At 43.5% G+C, this 12487-nt stretch overlaps 1 protein-coding gene across 1 annotated transcript in view; it reads right to left on the reverse strand.

Moving 5' to 3' along the window:
- Atp13a5 (ATPase 13A5) overlaps positions 1 to 12487 on the reverse strand; it is a 142340-nt gene that overhangs the window by 37164 nt on the left and 92689 nt on the right. Inside the window, exons 18-22 of the mRNA XM_021184915.2 lie at positions 6896 to 7020; positions 5858 to 6018; positions 4084 to 4200; positions 2648 to 2727; positions 391 to 433 (exon numbers count right to left, since the gene is read on the reverse strand). Coding sequence (XP_021040574.1) covers positions 391 to 433; positions 2648 to 2727; positions 4084 to 4200; positions 5858 to 6018; positions 6896 to 7020 — 526 coding nt within the window. The remainder of the gene's footprint in view (positions 1 to 390; positions 434 to 2647; positions 2728 to 4083; positions 4201 to 5857; positions 6019 to 6895; positions 7021 to 12487) is intronic.

Here is a 12487-nt window from a genome sequence, read left to right on the forward strand (position 1 = left end):
ATTCCAACCTTTTTTCTTCTCTAAGGCTTTACCAGCTATGCACCTTGTACAAAAGTATATCATCTCCCAGAGGCTTCCACTCCTTATAAGTAACATTGAAGGCTTAATGCGTTAACCTTAAGGCTTAATACCAGATAATGTTGGAAAATCCCCAATGGGTCTAAACTTTTGGAGCGTCAGCAGCATTGCTTTATTATTCTGGGACTTGCAAGAAGACAGCAGAAGTGGTCTTAGCTCTTTCTGTTTCTAACCCACACTCAGGGAGAGATAAGCATGACCAAGTGACTGTTGAAGGAAGGATAAAGAGGTCCTAGGGGGCCTTGGAGAACTCAAGAGAGGTTCCAAAGTGCTGCTTGTATTCACAAAAGTCCAAAAGTTAGGTGTACTCACCCCACAGTCATTGGCTCCATCTCCACACATGCCCACATAATAACTACAGATAAAAAGATATAAAACTCAACAGGTCAGAAGGTCTCTTGAATCACTTCCATTATTCCATAACTAACTCCTGTGTGTGTGTGTGTGTGTGTGTGTGTGTGTGTGTGTGTGTCCTGAACAGATGTGGAATCAAAAAATGACTCTGAGAATCTTTGTCTGAGAGGGAAAAGACCCCTGACATAATTTATCTCAACCACTGAAATGACAGTGATGACACACACCAGGAGCATCAGCAATGACAGGAATCACACACTTGAAAATAATGCCATGTTGATTGTGTCCACCCTATCAAGCTCAAGATTGAGGAGTCATGATTACAAAAAGGTCATGATTACACACTTCTCATTCAACCTAGTGGGCAGAGCACAGCCTAACCTGGCCAAGCTGCTCTCACTGCAGCCAAGAGTTCAGTTTCACCATTAGAAGGGCTTAGCAGATACAATTAGAGCATACATGTGTTCTTGATGTGTCTCAGAGTAACAGTGATATGCTTGCTATGCAATCAGAATCTAAGTGGAAGGATAAAATTTAAAGTTGCTGCCAGGAAAAAGGGATTTCTTATGCAGAGTCCATTGAGCCTTCTATTACAACTGAATGACACTTGTCGACAGTGACTCATGGCAATGTTTTAAATGATTCAGTGGCATTTTCCCAAAATTGGATCATAAGCGATAAAAGTCAAGTTCTGTTAGGATATCCCTATTATTAGTTGACCCATAAGAAGCTGCCTCTTTGACTGTTTCTACAGTCCAAGCATGGTCCAATGTAGACAAATTCAGCCTAATGCTGGGCTAGTGAGATCACGAACATTTGCATACTGTGCAACAGTGTCACCGCTACCTGTAATCATCTAATTGGCTTCCTTCATCCAGAGTAGTTTTATATGTATTGCCAAGGGTAAGACCACAAAGAGGATGACAAGTGACTGAGAAGACAGCTCATTCTGTCACAGTATGTGTCTTCCTAAGCTAATTGTGTTTTAGGGGAATGTGGCTCTCAGAGTGTCAGCCAATGTTGCTCAGGCATTGAGACAGGAAGATTACTCTCTTCAGCCAATGTCATGTAATGACCCTGTAAATGAGCCAGTCACTTACCCCTGGCCACTTACCTAGTCTGAGAGTACAGGGGCTAATGGAAGGCATTTGAGACTTTGCTAAGGAGCTTAGCTGGTAAAATCTGATAGGAAGAGGCAGTCTCCTGATCCGATGGCTTTGCCACTCTGTGTCTTCTTGCTATCTGAAACCTTCAGGCTAGAAACTAACTCGGCAAGGAATAAATAGGTGGGTCTGGTGTCAGCAAGAACTCCTCCATTCAGATGGAACTTGGTCATCAGTGCTTTGAGAGGCTTCGGAATCACCCAACCCCTGCCCTCCTGCGCCCCCCCCCCCATCTCTGGTTCCTGTAAGCTGCCATTTCAGTAGATGCTTAGAGGGTCTAAAAATACCATGCATCCTCTAATGGATCAAGCTGATGACTTTGGGAGAAAGGTCACACACTCTCCTGCCATTTCCATCCTGAGCTACACGTGCCCACATTATTTCTTCTCTCCGCATCTAAGCAGGTAATATTCCTGTAAGATGGGCTTTATAGGCCACAAAATGAATGTTCGGCGGTGTAGCCGGTGTCTAAAATGTGCCTCAACTCTTCCCACCTCCTGCATGTCATGTTGCTGTGAAGTCCCACTCCCTTGAGTATGGGCAGGACATAGTAACTTGCTTCTAATGATGAGAAGGCACCAAACTGTTCTAAGATTAGGAAATGAAAGATAGTAACACCATCCTTTCCTCCCCCTCCTCTTCCCTCCATCCCTCTACCCCAGTATTACTCTTGATTTCCCGCCTTACATATAGAAGTCAGTTGCAACGTTAGCCTCCTCCCTATGAAGGGACCCATTTCTCAGGGAGCCGAGACTGTCTTCCTCCTACTATCCGTGTCTCTATTCGAGCACATGCAAGGAGCTTAAGCATGTGAGGGAGGTGGTAGCAGAGCCACCCTGCTAACAACCATGCTCTAGTCCTGGCTCACACCACTTCACCTCCTTTCATAATTGCATCCTCAGTTCAGGATCTAAGGCTTACCTGAGGCACTTCTGGATACTTGATCCATAGAAACCTGAAACAACTAACAGGGCTACCCTCAGATGCCATGGGGCTGGCAGCTGTACTACCATGGAGAACCAACACGTGCTCCTTCCCTGCCCGTCACTTACTTTAATTTCTGAAACTCTTCCACCAGGCTTGACTTCTGCCCAGGAGACATTCTTGCAAAGATGGTTCCATTAACCAGAATCTAAAGAGGGGAGAAAAAAAACAAGATGAGGAAGGAGAATGTTTTAAAAATGAAAGTCCTGAAAAATCACTCCTGGTCACTGATTTAACACAGTGCGTGGCATTAGACCCAATGCCAGGAACAGGGATGAGGGATGTAATACTTTAATATTGAACTTTAAGTCCTCCATCATGACTCCATTACTCTTTTATAGACCCAATTACTTTGCTTCCTTTCCCCAAGAAGGTGTAACTTTTCATTAGCAGAGCAGCGAGGAGGAAGGAGGGGAGGTAGACTCAGAGGACAATCCTTTGAGAAATGCAGTTCATTTTACTATCTGTTGCCACAGACAGAGTGCAACAAATCAGATGTGAGAAGTAAGGGTCTGCTCCCAGAACTTGCTGTGCAAACCTTACTTGAGTGGCTTAACCTCTCTGAGGCTCAGATTCCCACCTTCACAATACGGACTGGAAGGAAAGCTGCCTCAAAGCCTTTAGGCCTCAAACTCTTCAGTCCCTGACTTACCAAGGGAGGTGAGGTGGCACAATATTTTAGACTCTGCTAACAGATCATTGCGACCCTCAGTGTGTACACCATGTGTCTCCACCACACTGACAGCGCAACCCTGTTCAGCACTATTTTAAAGCAGGACACACAGAGGACAAGATAACAAATGATTTTGAGAATGAACTGTGGTACATTTTGTTGCCCTTCTGATGTGATTTAAGGCTCCAAACAGCAGAGGAATGGAGCTCTGCCTGATGCAGGCTAGTGGCTTTCAGAGACACTAACATGCAGGTAGGGCTGATGTGTGGATCTACTCTGAGTTTCTGTCAGGGAAGAAAAGAATGGAAGGAGGGAGGGAAGAAGGAATAGAGAAAAGGAGGAAGGGAGGGAGGCTGAGCTTGGACTAGCCACAGGGTTGAGAGAATCTATCAGCACTGAAGTCTGAAGGGCCACAGTATGTTATGTGTAGCGTCTGGTGGATTTAGATAGGACCAGGAACTTCCTGCAAATTCCAGGTGTCTTCAGTGATGCACATTCTCTCTCTCTCTCTCTCTCTCTCTCTCTCTCTCTCTCTCTCTCTCTCTCTCTCTCTCTCTCTCTCTCTCCTCTCTCCTCTCTCTTTGGTTTTTCGAGACAAGGTTTCTCTGTGTAGCCCTGGCTGTCCTGGAACTCACTCTGTACACCAGGATGGCCTCGAACTCAGAAATTTGCCTGCCTCTGCCTCCCAAGTGCAGGGATTAAAGGTGTATGCTACTACTGCCTGACAACATTCTCAAACCCAAACCCTCCTCAGTGGCCCATACCCTTCCTAGCTCTGCGTTCCACTCTCTTGATGACCCAGACAAAGCACCACATTCAGTCAACACTTACTTGTGGCAGCATGCTGTAGAAATGGTGAAATAACACTTGGTATGACTTCCCACTCATTGCAAAATGGTAACCTTTCCCAGCAGGTACAGAGCTGTTTCCGATGTCAATGTAGGTGTCCTGAAATTAAAAGGCACTGTTCCTGCACGGGCTCGTAAAGCAGTGCTGGCTTCCCGGTGACACATGGAAGGGAGTGAATGTGCGTGGCACAAAGAAATGAGCATCAGCAAGGGTGGAAAGAGTTGTTTGCCCATGGAACCTCAACCTTAACAGGAAGAAGACAAGCAAAATGCCCTCTGATATTACAGAACTCTATGATGCTCTGACAGCTCACATCCTTTCCTGTGATTGTCTCTTCATAGCAGTGTGCCAACTAGGAGCCAGTGGGAAGGGCAGGAATATCTCTCTCCTTCCTCCTCATGCGCACTGTGTTTCCTAGGATCCTGTACCATTCATTGACTATTTCTTCACTTCAAGAAGGCATAGCTTGTTCTCAGCACCTAGCTAGCTCTTTTCCTCCAAAAGAAGGCTTTGACTTCTGTTGTGACCCTACTAAAACAGGGGTCCCCATCCATCATGGAGACCAGAGCCTCTTTCTCATCTATGTTCCCTGCACCATTATCAAGCATTCCCAGAACCCTCCCTGCCTGCCTCTTGTAGGCATCCCCCTCTGCTGAGCTCTCCCTCTTCCTGGCTGCCAGCTCAAGGGCTCAAGGGAACACATTTGATGGTGTCCAGTGGTTCTTCCCGTCAGTCACCTATGATGAGTGAGATTTATCAGCAGGCTTTACATTTCCATAGGACTGAATTTAAACAGTACTGAATTTGAATGAATTTGAGCACAGATAGCCTGCTTGTTAAATCAGTGAAGGCCCAGTGTTCTGTAATACTGTCTGTATACTTCAGTACTGTCTGAAGCAAGCAGGTTCACAGTGAAATGACCACTATGGAGCTGCAGAAGGCAAAGAAAGAACTGATGTCTTTTTTTTTTTTTCCTTTTTTACAAGACAGGGTTTCTCTGTGTAGCCCTGGCTGTCCTGGAACTCACTCTGTAGACCAGGCTGGCCTCGAACTCAGAGATCTGCCTGCCTCTGCCTCCTGAGTGCTGGGATTAAAGGCATGTACCACCATGCCCAGCTATCTGATGTCTTTTTTAATGTATGTAACTAGAGGTTGTACACAATTAACTCATATAGATGACCCGGGGCCACTCTGTATACTTGCCAGTCTCTAGGGTACACCAAAGTCCGGTGTCTGTGTAACAATGTGAAAGGCTGTTCAGCCTGAAACCAAGAAGCACTTCTATAGGCCTTTACATGCTCTGGAGTGACACGAAATGAAGTTTCAGGAGATCTCATTCCTAGTCTTGTATGGGGAAGCTTTCTCAGACAAGCAAAGAGGAAGCTTGCTTTCTGGAAAGCCCTACCCTTGCCAGCTTTCCAGCAAGGCACTGGGTAGTGTGGATGCCCATGAATTTGGGTGGAATCAGAGACGGTGCTCTGGTACCTGCTGCACAGCTTCTCATTTCCCTCCTATCCAGGGACTCTGACTCAGTTGCTGTGGCCTGCAGTCGGGCACTTGTAAAGGCCCCTAGGTGATGATAATTTGTGACTGGATCTGCAAGATGCCACTGAAAACCCTCTGCAGGGTGCCACGCTCAAAGACACAGCTGAGGGATTGTTACTACGATGGCTTCCAGGATGCAGATGGTTGCTCCATACCGGGGCTGTGTTCCACCAACCCAGACCCAGCCGGAGGTCTTTGAACATCTGCTCACCTTCTTTCCTGAGCCTGGCTCTTGGGTCCCCACCAGCTGCCAGGTCACAGAAGCAGGAACAAGGTCTCCTGGCTCATTAGCCTCGACAATGATGACCTGGCTGCCCACAGGAATCATTTCAGAATTTTTAGCAACAGTGATGGCAGTTTGAAGATTGTCACCTAGATGACAAAGAGACAGTCACTGAAACTAAGATGTCTCTCCATCTGTTTGTTGCTAGCCATTGAATGTGTTTTGTGATTTTTGTGTTGTTTTATAACTATTTATTTTTCCTCCTACCCAAGTGTATGCCTCTAGTGAGCAAACACCAAGCCAACATCTCTCCCACTGTGTGAATGAATAACCACGCATAAATGAATGAAGAAGTATACGAGCTCTTCATGACTAATGTTGAGATAACACATAGTGCTCAGTGGTGAACAAATGACACCAGGCTGAAGGCACAGTCCGTCCTTGGGATCAGTACTAAACACAAAAGCCTTGGGATTGGCACGTAACACAAGACAGAACACTGACAAGGTCACACTTAGGTTTGCTTACCGTGCACCATGCATGCGCACGTGCAAGTGTGTGTGTGTGTGTGTGTGTGTGTGTGTGTGTGTGTGTGTGTGTGTGTGTGTGTGTGTATCAGAGCTCCTTGATCTAGCCAGGCTGTCTAGACAGCAACCCCCCAGGATCTTTCAGTCTCCACCTCCCAGTGTAGAGATTACAGGAGTGTGCCACCTCAGTCAGTCTGCTTTTAACCTGGAAGCTGGCTATCTATCTGTACTCAGCTCTTAACAAGCAACAAGCCTGTTACTGACTGCATTATCTCCCCAGCCTATGTACAAAGAGTTCTCCTTGCATGATGCTGGATAGGACAATTGTTACTGGGAAGAGAAGATACAGTTGCTGCCTCAGAAAAGGCCATTCCTGCTTGGGGTGCTGCAAGGCGACCAGGCCACACAAAGCACTTGCTGTCTGCATCAGTCGCATGGCCTTGCTCACTTCACACTTCTCTTCTTTTTGTTAATTGCCGGACTCTGGAAGCACACATACCTGTAACCATCACGGTCCTGATGCGGGCCTCGCTCAGCTCCTTCAGCACTGGCCTTGTTTCCTTTTTCAAGCGATTCTCCATTATGAGAAGTCCCAGAAAGGCCAACTCAGACTCTACTTTCTCCCTTTGGGGTCGGGAGAAAATTGACATTTTAAGGTGTAGCACTGTGGCATGTCCATGGCTGATTGATTTCTTTCCCTTAGAACCTCTGTCTATGTTTTACTAATGGAATAGTGCACACCTTAAAAAGAAAGGAACTCAGGATATTATAATGAAAACCAGTTGTCTGGTGTCCATAGCATCCTTTGTTCCCCTAAAATAGTCACTTGCCATTATCAGCTACATTTAAAAATTCCATTTTTATCTTCCTGGTCTTATTTTTTAATTGTTAACTATGTAATTTTTTAATCTCCAAAGTCTTTCAGAATTTTTTCCTTGACTTTATATTTAAAATGCAAATCTGTTTGACAATCACTGGGTGCATTCTGCATGATGCCGTCATTATGTTCAGACGATTCCTATTATTAAATACTAAACAAACTGTATTTGATTTCTACATATGAAATGAATAAACATTTTCTTGCCAATTAGAACTGAAAACTCACTGGTTAATTCTGCTTACTGTGTATGTACATGAATGTGTGGACAGTACCTGTGTTCACATGTGTGTGGGTGACCGACCATATGTGCAAGTAGACACACATGTGTAGGCTCTGTCCACCATATATTTTCTTTGAAGATCCCTCACTGGAACTTGGGACTTGTCCATAAGTCTAAGCCAGTAATACTCAGAGATCTGTCTGGCTTTGCTCTTCAGTGTTGAGATAACAAACCAATATGACCTTTTATTGTGGTTGCTAAGGATTGAACTCAAGCCCTCATGCTTGTATGACAAGCATTTTATCCACTGTCTTTCTAGCCTCTTTGCTTGTTTTTGTTAGATCCATAAAGTGTTTTAAGTGCTTTATTGTAGTAAAACTGTTACACAAAACCTGGACATATTTAAAGTACACAATTATATAGGTTCAAACACAACTGTATAACCACACCATCACCAAAAGAACCACATCAATCACCCGGAAGGTTCCCCTGCTCCTGTTTCGTTCTTTTCTTTGTGATGAGAACATTTGAGATCCACTCTTCTAACACAGTGATAACTGGGCAACACACTGCAGTGAGTGAGAGGCAGTGTGCAGCAGAGCAGACCTCCAGAACTTATCCACCTTACAGATCTAAAACCTTCACCCCTTGACCCTTCCTCTCCTTCCAACCTAGGATAACTGCCACTTTACTCAATCTAGGAGTCTGTTTCAAATCCTTGGTGTAAGCAGGATCAGGTGGTATTTCTCTCCCTCTTCCTCTGCTGGGTTTATTTCCATTAGCATCCCATCTTCCACATTAGGACACATTGCCTCAGAGGGCAGGATTCCATCACCTACTCCTCTTTCCAAATCTTGCCTCAAGTTTATTTATAAAATTAGCACTGGGCATTGGCAATCTACAAGTATGTGTGTTTCCTTAGTCAATGATCTTTACATTGGCAGATAGAAGCCTTTTCTATGGGACCTTTATAGAGGCCAGGGTACCATTAGGAGCCTGTCTTAGTCAGGGTTTCTATTCCTGAAAAAAACATCATGACCAAGAAGCAAGTTAGGGAGGAAAGGGTTTATTAGGCTTACACTTCCACACTGCTGTTCGTCACCAAGGAAGTCAGGACCGGAACTCAAGCAGGTCAGAAAGCAGGAGCTGATGCAGAGGCCATGGAGGCATGTTTCTTACTAGCTTGCTTCCCCTGGCTTGCTCAGCCTGCTCTCTTAAAGAACCAAGACTACCAGCCCAGAGATGGCACCACCCACAAGGGGACCTTACTCCCCCACCTGATCACTAATTGAGAAAATGCCTTGCAGCTGGTTCTCGTGGAGGCATTTCCCCAACTGAAGCTCCTTTCTCTGTGATAACTCCAGCCTGTGTCAAATTGATACCAAACTAGCCAGTACAGAGCCCAGGCTGGAACTTTGGCCTCTCCCTTAGTTTGAACCTTGGGCTTTGTTTGACAGAGCCTGTGACCCTTGGCCACGTAGTCTCGAATCCACTTCCCAAGCATAGCAGCAAGCAATGACAGCAGGATTTTGTGGCTGGGGCCCTTTGGCATCTTGGGCTTAACCACCTTAGGCATCACAAGGGCCTTGATGGCCTCTGCATGCACACTCATCACCTTTGCATCATTTGTATGCATCTTCTTCAGGCTTTTCCTGTTGTGCTTGTTGGCAATATACATGTTGCTGAGGAACTTGGGGTTGACCCCATTGAGTCATTCATATCTTTGTGACTGAGGCTTCTTAATGCCATTTCTGTTTTTTTGGATAGGTTGTGTATGATGTGGTTCTTGGACTTGGCCATCTCTGCACAGTAACCTGTGGCTCCCTGGATTCCTTTGTCTTTAAAGGTTAAATTGTATCCTATAGCATATATATATATTTTTTTTTCTTTATTAATTCATTGACTGGGAGTTAGGCTTTTTCTAAATTGTGGTTATCATCAACAATTCTGGGAAGCATGTGGGATTTGTGGTGTCCTCCTGAAGTGCTGGCTTCAATTCCTTTATGTCCAAAAATAGGATTGGGAGATTGCTGGATCCTAAGTATGTTGTCTTTGTAACACATTTTAGAACCTTCACTCTGTTTTCCACAGCAGTTAAATAATTTCCCATTCCCATTAATAATGGGATAAATTTCGATTTCTCTACACCTTCATCAACACTTTAGTCAGCCATCCTCTTCCTCCTCCCCCACCTTTAGATTCACTAAGGTGTGAGTGTTTTAGCTGCATGTACATATGTGCACAACATGTGTGCGTGATTCCAGGGAACCCAGAAGATGGTGAGATGGGGTCAGATCACCCTGGCAGGAACTGTAGTTATAGTTGGCTATGAGCTGGTGTGCTAGGAACTGATTCTGCAAGGGCATCAAGAGCTCTTAGCCATTGAGCCATCTCTTCAGTCTCTTCTCAGCCATCTCACTAGGCAGACAATGATCTCATTGTGGTTTTGATTTTCATTTCATTTCACCATTGATTGGTTAAATTTCAATGCCCTTTTATGCACTTAATGCTATATGTGTATCAAGTGTCTTAGACAAGTGTTTCCTTTGACCATTTAAAAATCAGATTTACTGTTTTTATTGTAAAATTGTTCTCCTTATGAAGTTAAATATATTAATTTTTTTACTAAAGTAGGTTGCTAGAGACAGACATCGCTCATTCCTGTGCTCTTTGCTTACTGGTGGTTGCCATATTAACCTCTCTGCCTCCCATGCCAGCATAGCAGATAGAAGTTCTCTCCTCTTCTTTGCCTGCTACCAGGTATCTAAAATCCCTCTGAAACTGGGAACCAGAATAAAGTCTTCTGCTCCATCATTGTTTCTATAGGTATGGGCTCAGAGCAATGTAATGGTATCAATACAACATATACAAAGATCAACTGGAAATGGATCGGAAATGTCAACATAAGACTGAAAACGGAAACTCTAAGATGAAATTGCAAGGGGACATTCTCTTGAGATTGATCTTGACAACAATTTATGGATGTGACACCAAGCAATGAGCACAATGTCCAAAAATAAAGGAGTGTGTTTGTCTCTACTACAGCTCATCCCCTCAGTCAGGGTATCAGGCATGTGGGTGGGTCTCTTGCTGACACTACACCATCATCGATGGTACCCACTGCCTCACCCTTCAGTTCTCAGACTCTGATGAGGTCTTCCTGCCTCTTAGCTACTCACATCTTTCTTCAAATGCTTCTCCTCTGAGGACATCTTTGGCCTTTTTATGTAGAACATCAATGTGTAGCTTGAAAAGTTCTTCCCATCTAATTCATTCCTCCCCTCTAAGATATTTAAGAACCACCGATGAGACAATATATTATAGATTTATTTTATTTTCTATTTTTCCCAGATAAGATAGGAAATCTTGGGATCAAGGAATGGATTTTATTCATTTCTATAGCTTCTGAACATCTAACCCAGCCTGAAAATTAGTAGACATTTGATACACTAAGAATGGATTAGGGCTTAAGGAAGTTTTTCTTCAGTCATTTAATTTTGGGTGATTTTCTAAGATATTTCAAGAAACTTGGAATTTCCTCTGGTGACTCCAATTTTCAAGAAACTTATTTTCCTGACTGAAAAAAATTGCTAAATTTTATTCTGATAAAAATCAAAACAATATTACCTTACCCTGTTGAAGAATAACAGCTACACAATAAGAAGCATTTTGGATTCCTGATATCTCTTGGGAGAAACTTATAATGGATGGGAAGACAGCAGAGTTTGTGAATTTTGGGTACTTCTATTAATGTTTATTTCCCCACTGGCTCTTCAGTGAGAATACAGCTGTGCTTGTATGTGGCAGCTGAGGCTCTCCATGTTCTATCACTAGCTTTGTGAATTTTTGGTTCACTCATGACCTTAACACTTGTATTCAAATTCATGTCTGAAAAATTATAACATCCTATGTGTAATGAATCTTCTGCTTGCTCAGGAATAGCCAATGCCTTGTGTGTTAAATCTGAGGATGTTATTATATGTTTGAATGAGCTTTATGATTCTATTTCAAAGACAAAAATGACATGTCAGAAAAGCTCCTTGGAGTTGACCCACTCCTACAATTTATAGATGGGAAAACAGGTACCATGTAAGGTACCAATTATCTTTGTAAGACATAGGCTGCAGATAGTAATATGAGACCAAATACATTGGTACTCAAATACAACTGGTAAGAGCCAGCTATATAACTAAACATCTCTCAGTTTCCTGAACAGAAGGCCAGTGACTCGGGCTCTAAGATCAACAATTGATAAATGGGACTTCATGAAAGTGAAAAGTTTCTGTAAGGCAAAAGACACTGCCAATAGGATAAAATGGCAGCCTACAGATTGGGAAAAGATATCCACTAACCCTACACCTGACAAAGGCCAATATTCAAAATATATAAAGAACTTAAGAAGTGAGACTCTATCAACCTAAATAGCCCAATTAAAAAACTGGATGCAGAACTAAACAAAGAATTCTCAAAAGAGGAATCTCAAATGTCTAAGAAGCACTTAAAAAAAAGTTCAACATCCTTAGTCATCAGAAAAATGCAAATCAGAACAACCCTAAGATTCCACCTTATACCAATCAGAATAGCTAAGATCAAAAACTCAAGCGACAGCACATGCTGGCAAGGATATGGAGACAGGGAAACACTCCTCCATTGCTGGTGGGATTGCAAACTGGTACAACCACTCTGGAAATCAATCTCACAATTCCTTAGAAAGTTGGAAATACTTCTACCTGAAGACTCAGCTATACCATTTCTGGGCATATACCCAAAAGATGTTCCACCATACAAGGGCACGTGTTCCATTATGTTCCTAGCATAGCAGCTCTTTATTCATAAAAGCCAGAAACTGGAAGCAACCCAGATGTCCCACAACCAAAGAATGGATACAGAAAGTCAGGTTCATTTACATAATGCAATATTATTCAGCTGTTAATCAAAACAAGAACATCATGAATGAACTTTACAGGCAAATGAATGGAACTAGAAAACAT

This window comes from Mus caroli, unplaced genomic scaffold (genome assembly GCF_978045245.1).
Source record: "Mus caroli unplaced genomic scaffold, Mus_caroli_1 scaffold_17, whole genome shotgun sequence".
Classification (NCBI taxonomy): domain Eukaryota; kingdom Metazoa; phylum Chordata; class Mammalia; order Rodentia; family Muridae; genus Mus; species Mus caroli.